Source organism: Aulonocara stuartgranti (assembly GCF_965226115.1).
Source record: "Aulonocara stuartgranti genome assembly, chromosome: 11".
NCBI lineage: Eukaryota > Metazoa > Chordata > Actinopteri > Cichliformes > Cichlidae > Aulonocara > Aulonocara stuartgranti.
Genome location: NC_138947.1, coordinates 16,350,440 through 16,377,161, shown reverse-complemented (window position 1 = coordinate 16,377,161; position 26,722 = coordinate 16,350,440). Strand labels below are relative to the sequence as shown.

At 41.4% G+C, this 26,722-nt stretch overlaps 1 protein-coding gene across 1 annotated transcript; it reads right to left on the bottom strand.

Annotated features, from left to right (window-relative positions):
* Positions 1-18,416: 18,416 nt before the first annotated feature.
* On the bottom strand, positions 18,417-25,511 carry LOC309717087 (uncharacterized protein). Its single transcript, XM_082551364.1, has 3 exons — positions 25,391-25,511; positions 24,679-25,139; positions 18,417-20,848 (listed from the first exon to the last, which is right to left on the bottom strand). The coding sequence occupies exons 2-3, from the start codon at positions 25,100-25,102 to the stop codon at positions 19,464-19,466; spliced, it is 1,809 nt and encodes a 602-aa protein (XP_082407490.1). The 5' UTR covers positions 25,103-25,139; positions 25,391-25,511; the 3' UTR covers positions 18,417-19,463.
* Positions 25,512-26,722: the final 1,211 nt, after the last annotated feature.

Sequence of the window (26,722 nt, the reverse complement as noted above, 5' to 3'; positions counted from 1 at the left end):
CCGGACCCTTATTCAAAATCTTTGCAAAAGTAAAAGAAACATCAACAATTAAGGAACCCTGATCCATATAAGAGTACCAGCAAAGGGAAAGTACCCTCTCCAATTAGCCCCCTATAATCCACAGCTCATCCCTGTCTTATGGCAGCCTTGTTTTACAACCAGTACTTTGATCCGAACTTTGAGGTACCTGACGATCAGGCCCTTTGTTACACAGCACGCCGGGGGTAATCTCACTGACCCGGCGCAACCTTGACCACCCACTCCCCCCAGCATTGTGCCTGGCTCATCGCCGCCCCGGACACACAAGCTTCCCAGGAGAGACAAAAGAGCCCGCTTGATCGTTTCATCAAATGCGTCCCCGCTTAAGCGCAAGTGCGCGCCGCCGACCTCCCACACGTCCCAGCAGCGGGGATGGGGGGGGGGGGGGGGGGTCGATGCAACATAGTCAATGATCCATAAACAGGAGCCAATAGGCGAGCGGGTAATGAGGGACTTTATATAACAATAAGAAGCTATATTTGGCTAAATATAAATATATAAATATAAAGACTAGTGTCACTGTAGACTCGCAGCTTATAAAACAAACAAAACAGGCGTACGAATGCATAAATAATAATAATAATAATAATAATAATAACAATTTCAGGACATATGCTTTTGCTCTAGCGATGGACAATAAAATGCACACAACACTTTAACTCAAACAGAGAGGAGAAAGAGAGGAGTGATGCACCTTTCACCCCCCCCCCCCCTCTCCTCCTCTCCTCCGTCTCCCCTCTATCTCTCGTTTTCGCCCCCCCCCCCCCCCCCCCCCTCCCCTCCTCCACTCCCCTAACTCCCTCTCTCTTTCTCTCTGGAAAAAAAACGGCAAGGAGGCGCGACTCGCAGGGCCGCACATAGCTGATCAATATTCGATTTAGTTGCTAATTTAGGGCCTTTCTATAGCTGTCATCCCGTGATGTATGAGTCCTAACCCGAGGTCGCCGCGGAAAAGAAGAAGAAGAAAAAAAATAAGAAAAAAATCAAACACCAGTCAACTTTTCACTTAACAATAGAGGGACTTGAATATTATTTATGGGCGAAAGACCCACTTTATGGGTGAATTGCTCCTATCGCTGGTGGGATGATGAAGCGCCTTGTAAGTACATGCCACACAGGCTTTGACACCGGGGTAAACAGACATGCAGGCCGGGGAGAAACATGTAAACACGCGGGGAAGCGCGCCGCTTTTAAAACAGGCGCAAACAGGGAAATATTCATATCAGCAGACGTCAATATTTCAGTCTGGCGGAGTTCACGGCGCAATTTGAACGCACGCATTTGATTAATGGCGTTCGCGTGATAAAGAGATGCCTCCGCCCCGCACTCAGTCACCCGCATGCGTGTGCGCGTGCACGGCGCGTGGTTTCGCACGCGCACGCAGGCAAGTTTAGAATGACACAGAAGATATCCTCTTTGACACGCGGACTAATATTATATATTATGGGCCTAATTGTTTTTGCACATTGCTTTGCGCGCGCACGCAAGGACACCCATCACATCTGAATGCTGCTGCTTTATTTTGCCACTTAATGTCTTCCCGATCGATCACTGTACTAAGGATGTTATCAATAATTTGAAAGCTTGATTAACTTCAACGTTTCCATAACAATCCTACCACGTTTATTCTCTCTCTCGAATTTTTAATTAACGCTTGCTTAATTAGTTCGAGATCGTTTGAGAGTGAGATACTTTGTTTTGGGGGGGAGGGGGAGGAAATTAACATAAAAAATCTCTGCTGATAAATTGATATATTATCAGGAAAGAAATGTTGTAGGAATTTCTAGGCGGAACGAGTCATAAACAGACATCCATCAAAACAAGACAGCTTGAGACAATGTATAATTCTTTGGCAGTATAATTTAATTATTTAATGACTATACCATTCTAATTTCTTCAAATAATGAGGTTGTATGTTCTTTCTGCCTGAATTACTCATAGACAAAGAGAACAATGCAGCATAAACAGGAAACTAACTTCCTCAGGTGACAAATTATTTTTAGGAAAAGCCAGCCAGTGGCTACATTCACGCTTCATGTGGTCCTGGCCTGCTACTCGCTTGAACCAGAATCTTCTCACTTAATTAAATAGTGAATTGCCAAACAAGGGTACAAACAAACAAAAAAATCTGTACAAATGCAGAGCTTTACCAAAAAAAAAAACAAAAAAAAAACCACCAGGCAGACAAGCAGACACTGAAATTGTTGACAGAAATTTCTGTATATCTGAGTGGCAATTGATCTTTAAATGCAAGCAGTAGGCTGGCATGTAAACCACTGAATGAATAAAAGGCATTTTAATTAGAGTGATTAGTTAAGGAATCAATGAGCTGGCACTAGCAGAGCTCAGAGGGAGACCTGGGATCAGCTAATGGAGCAGTAGAACTCCAAAGTAAGCTTTTACACCCCTGCTCTGACTACAAACTCCTTTTGTTATTGGCTCGTTTCTGCAAGCGTAACCTCCCGATCCAGAAAGCAAGGGATGTTTTAAAAAGCCACTCAAGTGCCAAATAAAACTTCCAATAAATATTAACAATAATGGATGAAGCTCTGGATGCATTTGGGTTCCCTTCTCCGGTGTGTTTGAGAAACAGAACCAGTGGCTGTTTCTGGCAGAGGAGCCACATATCATTTTTTACATAGTCTATACATAGCAGATCAAGTGTGTTTACCAATCTCTTTGCATATAAACTAGAATATGGAGAGTGGGAGTGTGCTTATTGGCTGTTGCCAGCTGCCATGCAGCCTCCTTGTTGTTTGGTGAAAGTGAGAGTGTGATTTCCCCAGACCCTGCTCCCCAGGGATGCCTGGCTCCCACTGCCATCTCCCCAGAACCCCACCGGTTAAACGGACAGGTCATTGATACACACAGGCGCACACACACCCCCTCTCTGCCTATCTTTCAATCTCCCTTCCCCTAGATAGGCCCCACTCCCACATAAAGGCCACATTTCCCTGGTCATTACTAGTGAGTCAAAGAGAATCTCTCACCTCACTGTATGCACAATAATCAGATCAAACCTGGGATTACCATCATTAGAAATATTGCAGGAGGCGAATCATAAGGAAAAGACTCTGTGAATAATAGCCAACACTGCCAATGAGAGTTGTAATTGTAAATCTGATTCTACCCCTAAACCACACGCTGTAATGAACACCCGGCATTTTTTAAATGACTCAAATTAAATTGATGCCGATTCACCAAGCATGAATGACAGCTCATATGAAGATGTGTGCTGGGAATGAGATATGATGGGGGATCTGAGAATGTGGGTGTGTGGATTTCGGTTGTGTGCGATAGCGCGTGCGGATAGTGGTGGCCCCTGAATGGGGTGTTTAACAGTGGTATTAATAATCTCCATGATCTATGAGCTCGTCTGATGTCAGTCAGCCATTAGAGAGACAGACTCTCTGTGTTCTCCACACCTCGTTTCCTCCCCCTCGCCCGTGTCCCCCCCCCCCCCCCCCCCACCCCGAGATAATTGTGTGTTAATGGGGGAGAAGGGTGGGCGTGAGGGGGATTAGAGCCTGGGGAGGGAGGAATAGAAGGATTATCAGGGAGATGGGTCATTGTTAACAGACAAGATGATTAGGTGCAATGAGTGGCCCTTCCTGGTCACAGAAACAGTGGAAGAGTTGTTTGGCAATAATTAGAGGTCAAACTCTGCACCAGAACTGGAAAAAAATGACAAAGGTGAGTACAAGGCATATCTGAGGCTGTGATAATGAGGGAGTGAAAGGTAATAGTTTGCTTGTGTTCCTGTGAAATGGGGAAATCCAAAGCCAGGTGAGGTAGTCTAAAGCCATTTACAGGTCCTAATCTGGGTGGAATGAGCCGTGAGAGGAAGAAGGAACTAAAGTACACCGACTAACAGGTCTCCCCTGACCCTTCTCCAACTCCCGCTCTCCCAACTCTACTTTTCCTCTTCCTCTCTCCTTCCAAGCCTCCTTTCCACCAATAACATCTACAAAACAAAGTTGCCTGGCATTGACGGGACCCGAGAGGCTGTCAGCAGGAAAGAGAGGGACTCACCCCCAGCCAAGAGAAAGGGGTAAGAAAGGAAATGAGTGTGTGTGTGTGAGAGAGAGGGGGGGGAGAGATGGGAAAGGGGGATGAGGAGACTGAAGCGTTTCTAATTTAAATAAACCCTTTGGCAGACTGAAACTGGCAGCGAGCTTCCCCTTTGCTTGCAAGGAAAAGATGGAGAAGAAAGCAAAAAGGGAAAAAAGGGAGGGCAAAAGGAAAGGAGCGATAGATAGATGGATATTGAGATGTCTCTGTGCTGGTTTGCTTATCCGCATGGGATCGTTAGAGGCCAGAGGAGAGGAAAGGAGAGTGGAGGAATATATAGACTGAAGTGGAATAAGATAGGGAGCTAGAAGAAGCAGAGATAGGACACAAATAATGGGGAAAAACACTGACAAGATACACGGGTTAAGGGAGAGGAGAATAGGAAAGAGCGGTGAAAGTTAGGTAATAGAGGTGTGTGTGTGTGTGAATAGATGGAGGTACGATCCATCTGTTGGGAAGAGTTCATCCATCCTCCCCCTATTGAAGAAACAGTGAGAAACAAAGAGAATGAAAGAAAGTAAAACAGGGTTTCTCAGCAGTGGGTCCCATCAGTCTCATCTCATCAAAACTTGGCTGAAGTTTTTTGGATGGCTTCCAGCTCCAATCTACTCAAGGCGCCACACTCTTCTCCGTCACACTGTCTCCCCCTGTCTGTCCCTTTGGCTCGTCACAGCAGTGGCCTGCTTACTGGGCTATACGCTCCTAATCGGCTGCCACAGAGAGAGGAGCTGCAGCAATACAGGCTATAATCTAAAGTCTCACTTCTGAACAGCAGAGGATCCCCGTGTTAGTTTGTCTGCTGTTTGTTGTGTTGGACGAGAAATATGTGGCAATAGGAAAACTGCACAGGCAGTGGATGAGAAGGAGAAATGAAAGATCTGAAAAAACCAAAAAGCAGCAAATCAAGTGTTGGCAACATTTTCTGTTCTGATCTAAGGGGATAAGAAAAACACACTTATCCACAATACAGATTTTTCTTAAATAAAGAAAATGTGGTCGTTTTTTTTCTAATGCCCGACTTACTGTTTATAGTTTACCTTACATCATCTGAAGGTCATCTAGATCCCTTTTTTATTTCCCACCACATCACTTAACATAATGTTTGATTAAGGAGCATGCTCATATGCATATAGACTGGCTATTACAGGTATATTACTTGACATGAATGACTTGACATGAATGTTGACAATATATGACAAGATGCGATTACACAGTCCCTGGATTAAAGATGCAGTGTGTGTGTGTGTGTGTGTGTGTGTGTGTGTGTAGGCCCACAGGTAGGGGCAAAGTCTACAGGATAGATGGAAAGGAAGGAGAGAGAAAGAAGGGGAGAAAGACTCCCGACCCCCTCCTTCAAACATACACACCGAGAACTGGCTCCAGCTCCAGCTTCGCTGGAGTGGAGAACCATAAATCTTCATATAGCGGCTGTTTTGATTAATGCAGCCGAGTCGAGCTAGGGGGCTGGACCTATCCCATTACGGCCTAATGGAAGATGGAGCGGCGCTGTCTCCACCACTAGGCCCCTGTCATTTGTTCCACTTTGCAGTCCATTTGGCCGAGAGACTACAAGCCACTCCATCAAAAATATTTTCAGAGTTAATTTCCGCCCGCTTAATTCGCCTTGATTCGGATTGCGTATCGAATGGCAGGATCGATTTTCGCCTGGCGTCTAAATTAAATAAAAGAGAGGGGGGTATACTTTAAGTCTGCATTTTCTTTCTTTTCTCTTTTCCATTCCATTCTTCCACCTCTTTTCCAGCCATCCTTTACCGTCCGCCCGCTCATTCCTTTTTTACGATGCATCTCATTTCCTCTTTTCTCTTAGATTTTGATAGACCCGCGTTTGCGAAGCTGGTGGCGGCGTGGATCTGACTGTAGTTACAGATGAAGGTAGGATGAGTTAGGTTGGATGGATTTACAGGTTTTCCATTCATGGGAAATTCGTTTAAGAAAGAAAGAAAAAGGAACGAACAAAAGAAAGACTCAATGATGTCTCCACAATGTGTAGATCCTGAAGAAGATTAGGAAAACATGAAGTGAAGAAGAATTGGACAGGCCTGCATGAGAAAAGTGGGGTAAATTAGGGGCATCGGGGTATAGAGGGGGTGAAAAATAATAGGGGGGCAAAGTATCAAAAAAGAAATGAAAAGAGGCAAAAAGCACAGTGACAAATTGGTCGAGTGTGTCGTGAATTCCCTTTTAGATTTAAAGCCGCGTGTAGCCTATCGTCATATCTTTCCAGAGTAATTTATTTTCTCATTTCTCTCTCTCTCCCCTCACTACCCTTCTCCCTCTCTGTGTGAATTTATCTGGTAGTCACGTGGCCAGAGGAGGGGGGAAAAAGTCAATAAAAGTCTCTGGCGACAACTGTTTCCCCCCTTGGTCTCTCGTCTCCTTCTTGCATTATCTCTCTTGCTTTGCTTTCTATTTGTTTATTCACTGAAGGTGCTTTGCTCCTCCCTATTTCCTCATCCTTTGCCTGTGTTTCCTGTTTCGGATCCTCTCTCATATCATAGGACTACAAGCCTATACCTATTCCTCTCAAGAGAGGCCTATTGATTTTATTCTTCCACTAACAGCAAGCTCCACACTTTGAAATTACAAAATCAGGAAGCTGTAGAATCCATCTCTCGTATCCACCTCAGAAATATTTCGATAATCATCAGAAAGTTCTCAAAGGCTTACAGGTTGGAGACGAAGGCCGGTGAGTTTTGTCTCAGAGAAATGAATCCACTTTCAGATCCAACTTTAGATCAGCAAAGTAATTAATGTTGAACTAATTTGATTTTATTTTACACTGATAAATTTAGGAGTTCATTTATAGCCCTGAAAGGCAATCTATGGCCAGGCAAAGGGACCACAGTTACCAGTACTTTGATATATCGCAAAATAATTGTCATTCAGCTAAAACATCATCAATCCTTGATTAAAGATCCAAAGTCATGTATAAACAGCATATTCATTCATTTATATTTATAGACAGATTTTTATGGTTTTTAAGTCATTTAAAAACTGTGACACAATTAAACTTCACTCACTTTATATTATCTTTAAAATGTGTTAAAGCTCAACTCTTATTAAAAGGTGTGTTTCTCTTTATAAAAGGTGCACTGGCAGATACATTTGTATGAGAATATTTTAAATTCAAATACCAACTTCAAAAAATCTGCTCCATATCAGTCTTGCTTCATAGTTATTGTGTTAAAATACATTTGATCTTTTGCTCAGACTCTTAATATAATATATTATTGACTATAACTGCCAAATACATGTATTAAAAGTCCAATATGTGGCTATGAAGGGAGTAAATCAGTCTATAACAGAAAATTAAATAATTGTAAAACATGCAGGTTCTATGTTATAATGATACACTGCTACATTAAGTTCAAACTAAAGCATTTATGCATGGAAACTACTGTAGGACAAGCTTAAGGCTCGTGCTACTGATGAGCTGAAAGGCTTGATAAGATGGAAAGGTCTCTGTACTCTGGATATCCTTGGGGGGTTTGCACTTCCACAGCAAACAGGACTGATGGCCGACCCACCCAATATGACTTGCTCACTCAGCCCCTCCAATATCGCTGTCTCTATTTCAGTCGCCACATCTGTTATTGTCTGATTCTTAAGAAAAAAGTGGCTGAGCAGAGGATAATGAAATCAAAGCCCAACACACACAGTCAACAAGCCCCAAGAAACACAATGTGTCAATATTAATCTCCCTGACAGAAAGTCGAAATATGGCATCTGTCACACATCATCTTCCCTCTCTCCTGTCTTTCTTTGGAGTGGAAAAAGATGGAAAGGAGGTGGTGCTGGTGAGAGTGAAGACGGGGAAGTTGTTGGAAATTGCAGACATGGACCGGAAAGGGCAAAGGACTATATGGGGTTTCCAAGAAATATTTTGTTTGAGGCATATAAAGTACTGGGAGTGCTTTATGCATGACTTACTGACAAAAATAAAACCTGGAGCATTGTTAGCCTTAAACTTTAAAAACATGAAATTTAGATATAGACAGCTAGTACATTCTCCTGACTGAGTCCTAACTGGAAATATACTCATAATATGGATGAAAAAAAAATCATTGTTTCCAGTGATGAAATATGACCTAATATCCAAACGCATACACAATGTTTGTCAACCCTTTAATATTTTCTATATTTCTGCAGAGATATGACCTAAAGCATCCTTAAAGTACAACAAACGAGAAAACCAGAATGTCAGTGATGTAGTGGCTCACCCTGCTCATGATCCATCACAATTCACAGGTTTGTAATTTGTGGACTACAGAAAGAAAGTTCTAAGTTTAGTTATCACTAGTTTGCTGAATTGTTCAAAATGATGAGAATTAAAATCCACTGAGAAGTGAAGGAGGCTCACAAACAGTTATTTCTGTAGCAGGAGTAGCAATTCTTGTGAAACTCCAAATGTGACTTTCCCCTTTAAGTGCAGTTTGGGTAAAGACCCAAACTATGTGAGAAGAAGTGAGTCCTGTGAATTGTAGAGATAATGGCAGATGGATACATTGTCATTACATAATCAAAATATCTGTGTGTGTGTGTGTGTGGGGGGGGGGGGGGATATATTTCAGTACCTTTGTGAAGCAATAAATGCATTTAAATATCTGTCAGTCAGCCCTGGATATAAGACAGCCTTTATGGTTGGTGTGCTCTCATGGACTGCTTATTTCAAATATTTTCAAAAGTCCAAATCTTTCAGCTAGATTACAGGCAGGACTTTGATTTTACATTTCCAAAGCATTATCTTCATTAAAAGCATTAAGGTAAAACACTGTCTTTCTACATGACCAACTTTATTCTTTTTAGTTAAAAGACATTTTCCATTAAAAGGTGCTGGCATATTTCACAATTCATTGCTCCACCATGATACTACAACCACCCCATTTCACAGATGAGCTATTTAAGGTATTTACCTTCCTCCCAACAGAATGTTTCTTATTGGTCTCATTCATTAACATAGTTAAAACAACCTTCCAATTTATTCCTGTGATATTTAGCAAGATGCAGATGACCAATGATGTTCTTTGCTGCTCAGACTGACTTTATCTTTGAAGCTCATTGTTGTTTAGGGTTCTCCTGATGGGCCACCATAAGCATGATCAAATATGACAGAGGACTTCGGTGGCTTGAATTAGCCTTGTTCCTTTAGTTACCTCTAAAACTATTACACAAGGATCACATACTTCATCCACGCACAGATATGTGATACTGGCTTATTTCCCACATTAAATAAATCAAGACATTTATTTTTTTTCTCTTTAAAAAAAAGCAAACTAGGTACTCTTAATGTAATGTTAATACTTTTTTGAAAACCTAATAACTTCTTTTTTTTGGGGGGGGGGGGGGGGGGGGTATGTTTATGCAGGAATTAATACACTCACTATGTAGTACAACTACATATTTAAGGTTAAAAAAAAAGGCAAAAAACACCAAGTCTGTGTGAGACGCAAGCTTTCTGACTGCAGGGCAGAAAAACTAATATTTCTGTTGTAACAAGATGCTTAAGGGCACCGATCACAACACAAGATCTCTTGATGATGAGATATAAAATGTCCTCCTATATTTCATCAGTTTTCCCATGCTTGAGGTTTCTCCTCCCTTGCACATCCTTTCTTCCATCCTTTATTTATCCTTCAATCATCCAAGGCACTCTCTTCTTTTTCAGCCTGTTATCCCTTTCTCCCACTCACTTCTCCCAGAACACTTTCCTTTCTTTCATTCTCTCTCCATCTGCTTCCTATTCCTCCCACCTCTCCTCTTCCTCCCTCTGTCTTTCTGTCTTTTGGACACTTCTCTTGGTCCTTTCGGTATCCCTCCACCCTGCCTCTACACCCTCTTTTCCCCCTCTTTCCCCTGTGATGAATGAGTCTGTCTGCTGGGTGCAGTTCATATTTACTGAGCAGGGGAGCGCACACTGTCAGTCTCTCTTGCCCTCCACATCTCTATTCCTCCACTAAAGAGACAGAGAGAGCAAGAGGTTACAGTGGGATGAGAGGAGGAGGGAGGCCAATGCAAAGAGATCCACTTCAGCAGTCAGCACGATAGCAGCTGGCCTGGTGGGGACCACGTTAGTATGGACTAGCATAGTTTGTCAATGCTAGCATTTGGCGTCGGAGTGAGAGAGAAATCCCGCGTACCTCTCGACCAAGCTGTCAATGTGGTGATGGTAATAGGGAATAAACAGCGTCTTTCCATCCTTTTATGTGGAACTCAGCAGCCCACTCTCAGTTTTCTCTCCTTCCTTTGTGTGAGCCATGCTTTTAGGCAAAGTGGACTTGAGAGGGAGAGAAGTAAGAGCCGCTACCAGCAGCAGCTTACCAAAGGCCCACAAAATACCTGGTTTCATCTACGCCTACATGCAGCAGTGTGTTGCAGCGAGTCAAACTGTGTGTTTTGACCCGTGTGTTGACCCCTTCATGAATGAGAGGAATGGATGTGGGCCTACCAGAGCCCAAAGGGACAGGCCAAGAGCCGCCGCAAAGCCCTGCAGAGCCACCATCTCTTCCCACACACTGACCTCGGAGGCCAGCCAACACCAAAACCACTGTAGCATGACGACATCAGTGACACGCAGCGCCAACGCACGCAATGTGTTCCTCTGCCAAATTGACAAAAATATAGACAGTAAATACAAGGAAAATTGGATAGCTCAAATTACATCACAAAAAGAAAATCCTCTCAACTGGACTTTTATAAGATTCAATATGGGGTAATTTAATTCTCAGTCTGCAACCTAAAACACTACCAAGTGTCTGTCAAAGGTGGCTGATTGAAAATGTTTTTTGCCATTTGGCTTTCAGACGGGGAAACCTAAATAAATGTAAGGTTTTACGTTGTCAATTTGTTGATGATTTGCAGTAGATTCTTGGCCATTTTAGTGCTTCTATATCTTCCCTGATAAAATGTAATGTCACTGTAAACATTGAAATAATACAGCTGCATGTTCGAATCCAAGAAGGACAGTGAAAGAGAATGAAGGGAAAATAGAAGCAGGGGAGGAAAAGAGCAGAACGCTGAGAGGGGGGGAAGGAAAGCATCCTGCCATAATCATCTGAATATTAGGGAAAATTGGACATAGGAAAGGCGAAAATTGGATATGGGAAAGATTTCTGAAGAGCAGAGGAAAGCCTGAATGCATCAAATGTGAAAACAATGACGGATATCAAAACGGATGGAAACAAATGCGGGCCCCTGTGGATAAATCACTGCTGTAAAATCTCTTTTAGAGATCCTAAAAGCCATCTTCAGCTGACAAATGAGAAGGTCAGAGGTCTTTCACGGGGAGCGCTGTAAGATGAAGCAGCACTGTTTATGATGAGGGAGGAGGTAAAATGTTACTTTACAATGGAACATAAAACATATTTTCTACATACAGTGCCAACCGCACGCTCACTCCATACGGTAGTTCAAACAAATCGCCTAAACTTCTGAGCAGGAGACATTTCCTGAGCTCACTCATTCCCCGAAGCATCCTTTCCACAGCTATCCATTTCCCCCTGGTGTCTCAAGAGAGGAACTACTGCCATTTCAAAAGGTGGTCTCTTTGGGGAGAAATCTTCAGCCAGCTCGCCCGGTCTAAGACTGGTGTAGGCCTCAAACTGTGACGCATCCAGCTGTCACTCAACTGGGGATAAGATACGCATAACACTGTATGGAAAGGGTAAAGAGTAACACCATTATTTATCAGGACCCATTCTCTCCCATCCTGTGTTTGTGTGCTCCATCGCTCCCCCCACCACTTTCTCATCCCTGGATCATATTTGTCCATCTGCCTGCCACGCCGATGGAACATTCCAAAAATGGCTGCTGTGCAATCTATCTCAATTTTCCAAATCTATTAACTTTCTTTGTGTGGCCTGCCTCTCCTCGAGCCCGATCTTTAAAAACCGTGGATGTTCAACAATTATGATAACTGCAACAGGGGGAATTAGAGAATCCACCCATTCATCTCTCTGCCCCTCCTCCACACAGACATGACGCGGCTAAATGAAAAATGGACACGCTTTAAGAAGTATTGATTCCAGCTTTAAACAAAGGTACAGTCAATATTATTTACTCCTAAATATATCTTTGTTATCTGTGCTGGAATCGTAGTTACTACTCTGTCCCTGTAATTGCGGACATAAAAATAATAGACCAATTCCCACTGAATTGACCGAGACAGGTTTGGTTGCGGCCCGTGTCCTAGTGATGCATATCCTGGGTGTAAATGAACGTGAACAAGGTTTTCCTCTGATGACTGCCTTACTAGAGGTAGATATACACACATATTTATATATAACAATCCAAATAGGAAATAAAGTGAAAAAGACACAAAGCAATGCATTTTACGCATCTGAAAGATATAAATGGAGCTTTTCTTTTCTATGCATTGTTTCAGAATATGTTTCCCTCTCACAGAGCTTTGTCATTTATTAAGTTTATCATTTATTTTTTTCCTACTAAACATTCCATTAGGCCCACTGGGTTTTTTTTTTCTCATGTTCAAAATATACTTTTGTTTTGGGCTTTTAAATCAGATGTCTTGTGTGCCCTATATTAATCTAGCATTTCTAACTGGCAAAACAGGCCTTTATTATGCTAGTCTGTTAATCTTTTGCAGATATAATCATCATAATCAAATCCTTTGCATTCAGTGACTGTCTGAACTCGAGACCCATGGACAACATCAAGTTCTACATTTCCTACTGTGAGATGCTCAGCTGGGCCTTTAATGCAGTTACACCTTTAGGTCTGTCACCATCCGTGTGCTGTCTTACCACTGTGTCACCTCACACATAGAATAAATCCCACAGCCTGTCATGCACCTTGCAGTGATAAGGCATTTTCTCTGGTATTTTCATGCGAATATACTTTCAACTCCTGCACCTTTCTATCGTTTTTTGTAAACACACTCATGAGGTTTGTGTCACCAGGAACTATAGATATTACCTGTACAATGGGAGCAATGTAGTTACCACTATTCCCAATACCATGCTATACCTGGTGACAGCAACTCCTCAAAACAAACTGGGCATGTGTGATTTCCCAGAAACGACATGAAAACGAGAAACATTCTTCTTCTTGTTTCTTATAGCCTGTTGATCTGTTTTTACATACTGCTCAGCGCCTTTCTGGTTTCCTACACAACAAACATCAAATATCAGTGCTGGCATTTAGTCCTTTGGTATTTGCAAAAATAAAAACCCTCTTTCATTTCAGGAAACTGATTTTTTTCTCTTAGGTGTTTTTATTTTAGATGAAAGTTAAAACCTTGTGATGATGAAGTTATAAAGAACTGCTTGGAGACTGAACATTTTAATAATTCAGCTCTGCTTTTTATTGTAGTGCAACAATAGTGGCAGCATTAGGAGTTTTTTTCTCAATCTGGGTCTGAGAGGCCAGACAAATTACAGCATTCAAATCTTACTGTTCAGAAAATAATAACTTTGTGTTGACCAGCACAATACAACTACTCTGTTTGAAAAGGGATTTAGATGAGGAGTTACATGAGTGTACATGGTTTACTTGTAATGAATGGTTTGAAAAGGTATCAAATGTGATTGTATGAGTTCTCCTGAACTTGATTGACTGTTTGCTACAGCAGGAACTATAACAAAAAATAAGCAGAAATGGCAAAACGAAAGCTGAATCTTGAAAACAACCCTGCTCTGATCTGAACAAATAAAAAAAAGATATTCCAATGAGAGTTCCAATTGTTTAAAGCTTAAAATACCTTATCATACATCTAGCTGAAAGACAAGGATCAGTAAAAGATTATGTATGAAGCAACTTACCAATGTTGCTTTCCACTGCCTCAGCTTGTGGTGTCACCTCATAGAGTCCAGTTAAGCATGCATCAGTATCTTCCTTAACAAATGCCTCCAAGCCTTTAAATTCCCAATACCCAAACTTTGTTAAAAGGTACGTTTCATGCATCTCGGTTTCTGCTGGCACCTCTTTGAATTGTTTACAGTTAACATTATTCCAGCCTGAGCTCTCTTGTTCACTCCTCAGCTCTCCTTTATATTTAGTACAGTGTGATTCTAGCTCATTTTGCAGACTTGACAAAGTTGTTATTAATGGTGTGTACTTCACTGCACTGTAAAGTATTCTTTTCAGTGCAAGATAATGTCTGTCATTCTCCCAAAGTGTGTAATGTTTTTTTAGAACTGCTTGGAGGCAATCCTGGTCAACATACCTCAGTTTTTGTGGGATTGAAAACTGTAGTTTTGGTTTTGGGTCAATAAATTATTTTGGGGAACAGAATCTCGCCAAAGATCCGCCTCATCTCCTGCAGTCGCCGGCTTATAATGGCAGTCTTGTATGTCTTTGAATTCTGCATGGTGTTTGCAATCTGACTGCAGATCTGTCTTAGCAAGCTTGGTCATCTTACCAGCTGCCTTCTCATCAGTGTAGACAAAAATAACTGCAGTGTACAGACATTTAATGTCATATATTAACCTAAAAAGGGATTTTATTATTATGTCATTGTAATGTAAAGTAAATGCTTACATTATTACAAAGAGTAGTACTGAGGTATATCATAAACAGGACCGACTCAAACTGAACTTCTGTGGCTTGTTACTTAATGCCTAAATCCCATGAGGTTTCAGTCTCTGAGGTTTTTGTTTGCTGAGATTATTTTCAGTGTTTCTACATCATCTGTGTAGTTCTGAAAGCAGAAGTGTGAACTAAAAACATATCAAATGAAAATATGTCACATCCCCTCGCTTCATTTTAAATACAAAGGGAAAGTTATTGATTATATGACAAACTGAAGAGGCCAATTTAAGCATATGATGCTCAACAGCACAGTCTTGGACATGTCTTGGAGGCAATCCTGGCCGGCATACCTTCTTTTCACAGCTGACAATCTGACATATCATAGCAGGAAAAGCACAGGTGTATTAACAGTGGTGCATGCCACTTAATGGGTAGCCGTGGTTTATGCATACTAGATTAAGGTCATTTTAAGGACCTAACGCAAATGCCTACTTCAAATGCCTGTACTGTGAAAAGGTCTTGAGCCATCCCTGATTTCTAGATAGTCTGCTTTCAAGGAGCCAGACTTTGTGAGTTTTTTAAAAGTGGCCTCGATTTATAGTTTTCCAGGCTTTCTACAGGTCCTTTAATGTTGGTCTTTGGATTTGATTGCTTTTTCACTCATTTTCAGTTGACTCCTTGCACCTGACCATTTTACGAGGCATGCCTTGTTTGTTAAGCCACTTAATGCTGACATATTCAAGCATATAATTGGGGCTCAACAAGGTAACCCTGGATTCTCCCTCTGCACTAGGCCAAGACTGGGGCCTTCCTACCTACCTTTTTCACTCACTATGTGCTTACACATCACTCTGCATGTAATCATTAGTCATTATTAATCTTGGGCTCTCTTCCATAGTGTGTATTTGGGCCTGTCTTTCTCCCCTAGCCCTCAACCAGTCGTGGCAAATGTCTGCCTTTCTCTGAGCCTGGTTCTGCTGAAGGTTTCTTCCTGTTAAAAGTGAGTTTTTCCCTCCCACTGTCACTACGTGCTTGCTCAAAGGGGGTCATTTGATTGTTGGGGTTGCAATATAAAGCCCCTTGATTGCTGTTGTGATTGACACTAAATAAAAAGAAAAAAGGGGGATGAACGAGTATTTTGTCTATGCATAACAGACAACCTAGCAAAGAACCAAAAAATGCCAAAGACAACACAGACTGGAAAAAAGTCGTGTTTTTTACATCAGCATGTTGATTCCCAAAGAGCTATTAGCCAACAACTTTAGGGGCTGGTCTACCTACATCAGATGAACACTTTCTATAAGTCATGCCCTTAATAGGTAAAGCTCCAGCAACACAGGACCTGAGAGATAAATCTGGCTATTCAATTGATCTGTTTTCTTGTCAGAAATGGTCTCAGTGGATGTGTAGCTGTCACAAAGCCATTCTTAAACAAGCATTTTCTCTGCTACACTGAAGAAAATGCTCCAGTATGCCAAATCACACTAGAACTGGACTGAAAATTAGGTGCAATAGGTCTTATGGAGTGGAGTTAATCCAGTTTAGAAAAATTATGGTTTAAATCATCTCAGGTCCAGAGAAAGTTGGGAGAAAAGTACAACAGCCATCTAATGTCTACAGCTATCTGCAATCCACAGTGGAGGCATCTATTACTTTACATGGACGTGTTTTCAGCTAACGTTAGCTTATAAAAGCCAGCTTGTCTATCTACCAATTTTGCAATACATAACACATTTGGTTATGAAAATATTTTTTTCTGGTTAATAATTTTTATATTTTGTTTGTATTTTAAATTAGATTATATGAATAGAAATGTGGATTAAAGGTATTAAATGCTACTTTTCTCAGCAATAAAACTGATAGACTTAACTTCACATAAAACTAAACCCACTTAACTGACCTACTGCGTCATTCACTATATTGCTTATTACTCCGGACTTGGTTTTTTGGTTTTCCTTGAACCTTTAATGATGGGTGCAGTACTTCGTACATACCTAAAATGAACTCGCATCTGGACACGGTATTCTTGAGCCTGGTTATTGAAGCTGGAATATCTCGGAAGGAGCGTCATTTCACTTGTAAGCTACACTGGCTTGTGTTATTGTTTTTTATCCAAACTCTACCTGCCGGAGCTCTCGGCTAAGCGGAAAAGGAAGCGGTCGTTTTAAATTCCCTCCAGCACCGCAGAGGCGTGGCGTTTATGTTGAACACTTGAAGGTTGGTGGAGAAAAGCACAAACTTACTTTAGTTTCACATTATATGAGAAGATTATAGAGATTAATGACAGAAAAAAAAACATTATGACGCATAAACTTGCACATGAAAACCCTTAAATATGAATTATTTACTGAGCATTTTACTGATTGCTGTGGATCGGTCTTCCAGGCAGCTACGTTTGTGGTGGACAGATGCTATAAGATAAAAAGACAATATTAACCGAAAATAATATTATGTTATGCAATGTATTCCGGAGAAGTGCGGATTTTAATGCAGGGGTGGATTTGTGGTCTAACATTTATTCACCTGTTTTCACTTTAGTAAATAAAAATAACAAAAGTTCATCTGCACTAAATCCTGCCTCTGCCCCACTTAAAGTGCCTCTATAATGTACTTTAAAAACAGCGAGCACTGACCAAAGTGCTGAACATAAAATAAGAAAAAATATCAAAATAAATATAAATACTAAAAATAAAAATACAGTAAACAAATAGAACACTAACATCAAAAATAAAATCCAAATAAATTTAACATTTCTATACTGGGTTAAAAGACAAACTGAAAAGGTGGATCTTTGATCGCTTGAGGAGGCCTTTCTAATTTGTAATGGCAATGCGTTCCACAATTTGTCTTTTTTAGGGGCATATAAACCTGCGTATCATCTGCATATAAATGGAAAGCAATTTTTTGCCTTCTAAAAAAAAGGGGAGAAAAGCAGAGGTCCAAGTATTGATCTCTGTGGTACCCCACATGAGACTAGAGCTGGGGAGGATCTAAAATCTGAAAGGCTGACACAAAATGTTCTCTCAGCCAGGTAAGACCTAAATCACTGCAGAGCAGTACCATGAATGCCTACACAGTGTACCAAGAATCATAGTAAAATATTGTGATCCACTGTGTCAAAGGCAACTGTTAAGTCTCGGAGAACCAAGATCACATGATCCCCTATTTGTAGCCAGGAGGACGTCGTTAACAACTGTAAGCAATGCAGATTTGGTGCTATGCAGAGATTTAAAACCAGACTGAAAAATCTCAAGGACATTATTTTCATTTAAAAAGGTTTTCAGCTGATTATATGTAATTTTCTCCAGAATTTTAGAGAAAAAGGAAGCTTGGAAATAGGCCTAAAATTTGATAAAACAGAGGGACCCAGGCTAGTTTTCTAAAGCAGAGGCTGAACTATAGCATGCTTCAAAATTTTAGGAAAAATACCAGATGAGAAACTGGTAATAACAATAACAAGAATGAATAGCCCAAGAGTAGAAACGACCTCTTTAAATAATTGAAGTAGAACAACATCAGTAGGGGAACCTGAGGGCTTCAGATGACTAACAACCTCATAGAATAAAGAGAAAGTTACAGGCTTAAACTGGTAGAAAACAGCACAGCAAGAAACAGGGACTGAAGGGTCAAGAGCAGGTGGTGTTTTCTGAGCCCTGGTGTTATTCACCTTTTCCACAAAGAAATTCAGAAATTTCTTACATACCTCAGAGGAAGCTTCAATACAGTCAGACTGAGGAACATTCAACTAAAACCAAAAAAAAATGTCTTAAAAAACATTAGCACAACAAATTATTCTCAAAATTCTTTTAATTTTATTAAGATTGGTGGGACAAGTGGCTGCCCACACAACATTGCAGTATAAGGATAAAAGAAACTGTATTAAGGCATTAAAATGCAAGACTGATTTAATAATAATCCAACTGTACAGGAAGAATATCCAGAATTTTTGTATGTGTCCTACATGCACAATAAGTTTTCAAGAATATAATCATCTCCCAAAATAATTACACAATTCTGGCCAATTAATTAGCCAGCTACACACCAATCATAAGCTAATTCTGCATTTGTAAGATGATCTGTTCTGCATGTGTTAGGTTGATGCTAGATCTCACACGTGACTCAGTGTTAATGCATTCGTCACATAAACTGACTCAACTTCACTTTATTTACACACAAACATTCAGACAAACATGCAGCTTAAAGCGCTTCACACAGCAAAACCAAAACGACACAGAATGACATTAAAACCATTCACAACATTAATTATATAAATTATAGACAATAAAATATAATACTAAAAATAAATATATAAAAGCAATAAATACAGGGATACACCTTGCACTTCAAACTTTCATTGATGTATTACAGATAATTTAGTAATCAACAAGTGGAAGAACAAAAACAATCCATTAGCAGAATTTCATATGATTTGTTCAAGCTATCTTTATAGTGTTTTGCAAAAACAGATTATTGTTGCGACAGTGCCGTTAAAAGAAAAACTACTGGCAACCACCAGTTCTACCCAGCAGCCTCCTTGTAGATGGACCTATGCTATACATTTGAAAATACTAGATGATTTTCAGAAATGCTGACCTCTGACCTTTACATCGAGCTCACTGAGATTTGAACTTAGGTTTTTACACAAACTTGGTTCCCCACGCCGCTCCAGCAGCGTGACAACAGCCTTTTACTTTTGATGGGTAAAAAATGTCATGCATTACATTTACAGGTAAGAGTTTGCTTTAACACATTCATTTAAAAAAACCAAACAAAAACAGACTGGGTAGTGTACTTTTACTTGCAACTTAAAGTCAGCACTGTCCTATTTACAATCTTCTCTTTAAAGCTTAGCGGCATTTGGCAACGTGACCGGAAAGATGGTGAGAGCGGGCAAACCTGCGGAGGCATTTAGGGCAAGAATACGGCTTCTCGCCCGTGTGAGTTAACATGTGAGTTTTCAAATGGCCCGACAGGCGAAAGCTTTTCCCACATTCTTGACATGTGTAGGGGCGCAGGTTAGTGTGACTCCTCCTGTGCTTCCCCAGATCACCAGATGAAGTGTAACAGCGGTGGCACTCGGGACATTCAAAGGGCTTTTCCCCAGAGTGTATCCGTTTGTGTTTCACCAAGTCACCGGACTGTGTGAAACTCTTATCGCATTCAGTACATTTGTAGGGTCTCTCACCAGTGTGGGTGCGTTGGTGATTTCTTAAATGGGCAAGGCGAATGAACCTACTGCCGCAGACAGTGCAGTGGTAAGGCCTTTCACCAGTGTGTGTTCGTAAGTGTATTTTTAAAGCGCCAAGATCTCCGATCTTCAACCCGCAGTCTCCGCACTGATGAGCTTTCTCGTTGGTATGAAGTTTAGTGTGAACCCTCAGGTTTCTCTGAGTGTTAAAATTTTTCCCGCACACATTGCAGTGGAAGGGTCTTTCACTTGAATGTGTCCTCAGGTGTAGATCCAGGCTAGACTTCAATCCAAACTCCTTTCCACATTCCGAGCAGGAATATTCCTTCTTGCCAGAGTGTGTGGTTAAATGGCACTTAAGATGGTGGGACCTTAAAAAGGCTTTCTCACAAACCTGACATTTATAGGGCTTCTCCCCTGTGTGTATTTTCATGTGTTGTCGCCAGCCGCTGCGCTCTACAAACCTCCTGCCGCAATCCTTGCAGACAAACGGCCGGTCGCCTGTGTGGGTGCGCATGTGGTCTTCCAGGCTTTGAGGTGTGCGCACTTTCTTACCACATTCTGGACACTCCACACCAGTGTCCAGACAGATTGGTTTATCTTCAGGCTCCGTGCTATCTAGTTCATGACACAAATGAGGTCCTTGACCCCAGGTAGTTTTGAAACTCTTCCCACAATCAGCACAACTGAGATATCCTCCTCTAGTAACCACAGACATGTTGTGCCAGCGCTGACAGTGATTTTTTAGGTTCTTCAGGTACTGGAAGCTGCGAGCACAGGTTGGGCAAGGGTGAAGCCTGCGGGGAGGGGCAGAAGGGTGGACTTCACGTACGTGGACCCTGAGGTGTACTTTAGAGTTAAAGGTACTGCTGCATGCACCGCAGCTGTATTTGGGGATGAGATTTAGTGTGCGGCTTGAGAAGCACGTGTTGAGTTTCGCAAGGTACTGTTTCTGATGGACCCACTTAACATGCTTCTCCAGGAAGTCCAAGTCAGTAAAGGAGACAGTGCAGTGCGGACATGGAAAAAACTCAGATGACGACTCTACATAGGAGTGACAAAAAAAATAGACAGGAGTCACATCAAGCAAAGGTAAGAATGTATGATTAGACTTTTCCTGTTACAGTAATAGGAAACTCTCTTGATTTATAATAAAGACATTTAAGCTGTGTCACCCAATTTGCACCCAATTTTTGTTTTTAAAGTTATTAAAGATGTATGCTGTAAGATAATTCCACTCTTGAAAAAGAGCAGTTCAAATAAATAATTTAAAGCCCTAAATTCATGCCCATGATGAGACTATGTAAACTTCTGACTATAACTACAGTGGGGCAAAAAAGTATTTAGTCAGCCACCGATTGTGCAAGTTCCCCCACCTAAAATGATGACAGAGGTCAGTAATTTGCACCAGAGGTACACTTCAACTGTGAGAGACAGAATGTGAAAAAAAAATCCATGAATCCACATGGTAGGATTTGTAAAGAATTTATTTGTAAATCAGGGTGGAAAATAAGTATTTGGTCAATAACAAAAATACAACTCAATACTTTGTAACATAACCTTTGTTGGCAATAACAGAGGTCAAACGTTTACTATAGGTCTTTACCAGGTTTGCACACACAGTAGCTGGTATTTTGGCCCATTCCTCCATGCAGATCTTCTCGAGAGCAGTGATGTTTTGGGGCTGTCGCCGAGCAACACAGACTTTCGACTCCCGCCACAGATTTTCTATGGGGTTGAGGTCTGGAGACTGGCTAGGCCACTCCAGGACTTTCAAATGCTTCTTACGGAGCCACTCCTTTGTTGCCCGGGTGGTGTGTTTTGGATCATTGTCATGTTGGAAGACCCAGCCTCGTTTCATCTTCAAAGTTCTCACTGATGGAAGGAGGTTTTGGCTCAAAATCTCACGATACATGGCCCCATTCATTCTGTCCTTAACACGGATCAGTCGTCCTGTCCCCTTGGCAGAAAAACAGCCCCATAGCATGATGTTTCCACCCCCATGCTTCACAGTAGGTATGGTGTTCTTGGGATGCAACTCAGTATTCTTCTTCCTCCAAACACGACGAGTTGAGTTTATACCAAAAAGTTCTACTTTGGTTTCATCTGACCACATGACATTCTCCCAATCCTCTGCTGTATCATCCATGTGCTCTCTGGCAAACTTCAGACAGGCCTGGACATGCACTGGCTTCAGCAGCGGAACACGTCTGGCACTGCGGGATTTGATTCCCTGCCGTTGTAGTGTGTTACTGATGGTGACCTTTGTTACTTTGGTCCCAGCTCTCTGCAGGTCATTCACCAGGTCCCCCCGTGTGGTTCTGGGATCTTTGCTCACCGTTCTCATGATCATTTTGACCCCACGGGATGAGATCTTGCGTGGAGCCCCAGATCGAGGGAGATTATCAGTGGTCTTGTATAGGGATGGGTATCGAAAACCGGTTCTTGTTGAGAACCGGTTCCCACTGTTTCAATTCCTTGGAATTGTTTGCCATTTTTGCAAACGATTCCCTTATCGATTCCAGTCGCCCCGAATGACGTCACCACATTGCGGAGCGTCATTTACCTGGCAGGAAACACGGCGCGTAAGCGGCTCAAACGCTCAAAAGTTTACGAGAACGGATGACAACAGGGCAACTTGCAATACTTGCAAAGTAGATACTTCATTTAAGGGAGGAAACACTACGAATATGCAAAAGCATTTGCTCACAAAACACGTGATAACCTTAAATGAATGTCATGTTTTTAATTCCGCTCCGGACTCGTGAATCTCAACCCAGCAGCAGCGGTAACGTTTGCACGTCCTCTCCCGTTAATGCGGCAGGTAAATAATCAACTAACAGTGCATATTATGTTAGTGAGATCTGCCTTATTACAAAACCTGCTATTACTGTGCATTTAGGTGACCATGATGAGACAGACAGACAGAGTCTGGCTCAGATGCTGGCAGTTCTCGCTGCAGTCTACCGGTAGCGTCTCCTTTCAGGCCAGGATAGACGAATGTCACCGAGCAGTGACTAAGTTTGTGGTAAAAGGCTTGAACCAGCGTTGCCAACTCCTCAGTAAGGAAAATCGCTATTGGCTGTCCTAAAAGTCGCTAGAAGTCGCTAAATGATGTCATCGCCTGATTTGCATAATTGGTCATGCTAATCTAATTGTAACCTATGTTGTTGGAGAGAGAAATAACATCGTGGAAGAGACATTAAGTGAGTAAAAAACTTCCTAAATGCATTTAGAGTTTATTTAGAACTACAAATTAAATTTATTTTAGCAATTATTGTTTTTTTTAATGTCACAATTCCAACCCTGCTCCTTTACCCGGGCTTGGACCGGCAAAAGTGACCTGAAATAGGCACTCTGGTGGAGTTACTTTGTGTGTGTGTTTATAAGTAGTTTTAAACCTTGTGATCCACAAAACAGCATACGAGTAAAAGAAGAACTGACTGCGTTACAGCACCCACTGCTTGTTGAGAGTAAAATCGATACGCGCTTTCACGTCCTTTTTTTAGCGACCTTTTTTCTAAAAAAAAGTCGCTAAGGGGTCTGAAAACTCGCTAAATATAGCGACAAAGTCGCTAAGTTGGAAACACTGGCTTGAACCCATTTGCCACAGCAGATGCCCCCAATTTTAGGTAAGTGAATGTGTTTAATTGTAGGCAGGGACATTACTGGATATTCTTGTGTAATTGCTACTGAATAATTTATGTTATGCTTTGTTATTGCTACAGAAGAATATTTATTTTATTATTTTACATTTACAATTTTTTTTCCTGGGGACCCTGTGACACCCATTGAAGAGCCGTAGGCTGGATCTCTTAAGATCTCACTGTTGGGTTTGTAAGGCCATGTTACTCCTAAATTTCTATCTTGTTCAAAGAGAAGATATAAAACAAAGTTCTAAGCTAATCGAACTTAGTGTTCTCCTTTTTTAAAAAGAATCGATAAGAGAATCGATAAAGAATCGAATCGTTAAACAGAATCGAAAATGGAATCGGAATCGTGAAAATCTTATCAATACCCATCCCTAGTCTTGTATGTCTTCCATTTTCTGATGATTGCTCCCACAGTTGATTTTTTTCACACCAAGCTGCTTGCCTATTGTAGATTCACTCTTCCCAGTCTGGTGCAGGTCTACAATACTTTTCCTGGTGTCCTTCGAAAGCTCTTTGGTCTTGGCCATGGTGGAGTTTGGAGTCTGACTGTTTGAGGCTGTGGACAGGTGTCTTTTATACAGATGATGAGTTCAAACAGGTGCCATTCATACAGGTAACGAGTGGGGGACAGAAAAGCTTCTTACAGAAGATGTTACAGGTCTGTGAGAGCCAGAGATTTTCCTTGTTTGAGGTGACCAAATACTTATTTTCCACCCTAATTTACGAATAAATTCTTTACAAATCCTACCATGTGAATTCATGGATTTTTTTTTCACATTCTGTCTCTCACAGTTGAAGTGTACCTCTGGTGCAAATTACTGACCTCTGTCATCATTTTAAGTGGGGGAACTTGCACAATCGGTGGCTGACTAAATACTTTTTTGCCCCACTGTATATATTCAGTGGCTGGATCTGGATTTTTTAATGTAATGTAGTTTTTGGTCAGAATCTTTCCATTTTCTTGTCTTGCTATTCCCTTCAATGAGGGTGTCTAGCTTAAGGATCACTAACAGTGCTCCTGTTATTTCTTAACTTTTTTTTAAAACATATGTATTTAACCCTCAGCTGATTAAAAAAATGTAAATGCAGATACACCTCTAGAGCTTGCATTAATGTGTTTCTTATACATACTTTTCAAGCTAAAACTGGCTATTTGTAAAATTTGGAAAAGGTGAATAACAACTAAAAGCAAAAAGACCCAGACTTAAGGCCGGTCTCTACCTCTGCAAGCCTCCTCCTCTCCCTCTTCAAACCCCTCTCGGGCGCTGCTTGCATCCTCCACCTCTTCTTCACTCTCTCTCTCTTCTTTGACCCACGACTCCGGCTCCTCCTTGACAGCAGCTTCAGTGAATTCATAATGTGGTGGATGGTAGGAGTCAAACTCCTCCTTTATGTGTCCTTGTGAAATATAAGCATCTGTAATAGTGTCAGGCTTAGTGTCTTCTGTGCCTTCACTGTGCTCCTCGCTGATCTCCTGCGAATGTGGCTCCTCCTTTATCTGGATATTGAGGCCGTGCCCATTAGTGTATACTTCACTGAAGCCTTCCTCGCCATCACTCCCCTGCTCTAATTTATGCTCAGCTTTAATAGTGACCGCATCGCTTTGTGTCTCTTCTGTCTTTGCCTCCCCTTTTGTGGATTTCATCTTCACGTAATCACCATTAGGGTTTCGTCGTGGCGTGCTGTGGAGCAGAGGAAAACACCGTTATGTCGAATATCTCGATGGACACTTAGATTTAAAAAGGCAGTCCGAAAAACACAGGGAACAGAAGCAAGCGTCATCTAAATATTCCCTGACTCTGGTTATCTGATCTTTGTTAGCTCACATTAGCTAAGAAGCATTAGCCTAGCAATAGGCTAACGCCGTTTACTTTCCTACAGCTGTGCAACTGTCACCGTTTCGCTTATATTCCGCCACAAAGAAGAGACTCACAGTGTTAAATCGGGCGCTTAAGCCGCAGCAGCTTCTTCACATTTAAGCGACCATTTACTGGCAGCCTGCATCAGTTATAAATGGATAAAAACACAGGAAGAGCACCGCACACTTCCTCTGGTGCTGGCCAACCAGAGCACACCAGCCTTGTTTACCTTGAACCCGCTTTTAAAGTGACAGCTACAAAAAACAAGCGTCACAACAAATCACGCCATCCTGCATCATAACTTATCTGTCATGCTATACGTGATGTAGATGGGTTAAGAAAGATAAAAAAGAAAAAGAAAAACTACAAAAAGAAAAATATCCTCAGTTTTAACAAATTCTCACTGGTCAATTTGTTAAGTTCACCTTGATAATACTGCGTTACAACCTCCTTTGTCCTAATTATTCATGGTATAGAATCAACAAAGTTTTGGGAACATTACATATTGACATGAGAGCATTACACAGTTGCTGTAGATTTGTCAGATACATATCCTTGATGGCAAGTGGTTATTTGATTTGCTGTTGCCTTGAATGCCAAAGCAGGGCCAGGGGAGGTAAAGATGCAGAGGCTTTGCAGACCAGTCTCTGCAGGCACTAAAGTGTCTGGGCACTAGAGGACTCCAAAACCATAGAGCAATCAAGAACGACACAGATGCAGCAGAAAAGGTGCCAAGCAGCCTATGGATCAAGCGGACCAATCCATGGATGACAATTGCTACTTGGACAGTCAGTGCCTGGGTTGCACGGGTGAGGGTGTATGACGTTGAACGACCCGAAACACTCACTGAAACCAGATTGCATCACTGTTGATGTGTTGCATCAGAAAATGTATGCAAGAACTTGAAATACTTAGGCTTCTCAATTAGAAGCACATTAGTCTGTACCAGGTATAAATATGTTGTAGGGTTTTCCAGCTCTCCTCCAAAATATCATATTGGGCCAGGGGGGTAATTTCCAGGGGGGGGGGGGGGGGGGTGTTATGACCCCCCATAAAAAGACCCAACCAATATAACCCCCTAATAAAATTATGAATTATCTTGCATAAATAGGCTGTTTTCTTTACTCCTTTCAGGTTTTAACAGCAAATTAGTTGCATGTTTAATCATCTAGGAATTTACCCAGATTTATTTATTTAGACAGATCTTGACCCCCCAATGTTCAGCACAAAGTTACACCGATGTATTAGGCAGTACCTTCTGGGCAAGTCATTTGCAGTTTTGAACTCTTAACTGTCAGATTTAAAAATTTAAAATCACTGTAAATTACTTTTACCTCAACATTAAAATGTTACCATTACAGCACGCTTATTTTTACTAAAACTTCAGTTGTAAGCCATTGCTAGGT

Bases quoted from the DNA above. Each gene is read 5' to 3' on its own strand.
- LOC309717087 (XM_082551364.1), bottom strand. From the start codon at position 25,102: ATGAAATCCACAAAAGGGGAGGCAAAGACAGAAGAGACACAAAGCGAT. The intron at 20,849-24,678 runs GTAGAGACCGGC...ACTCCTATGTAG, and splicing joins AGAGGAGGAGGCTTGCAGAG to AGTCGTCATCTGAGTTTTTT.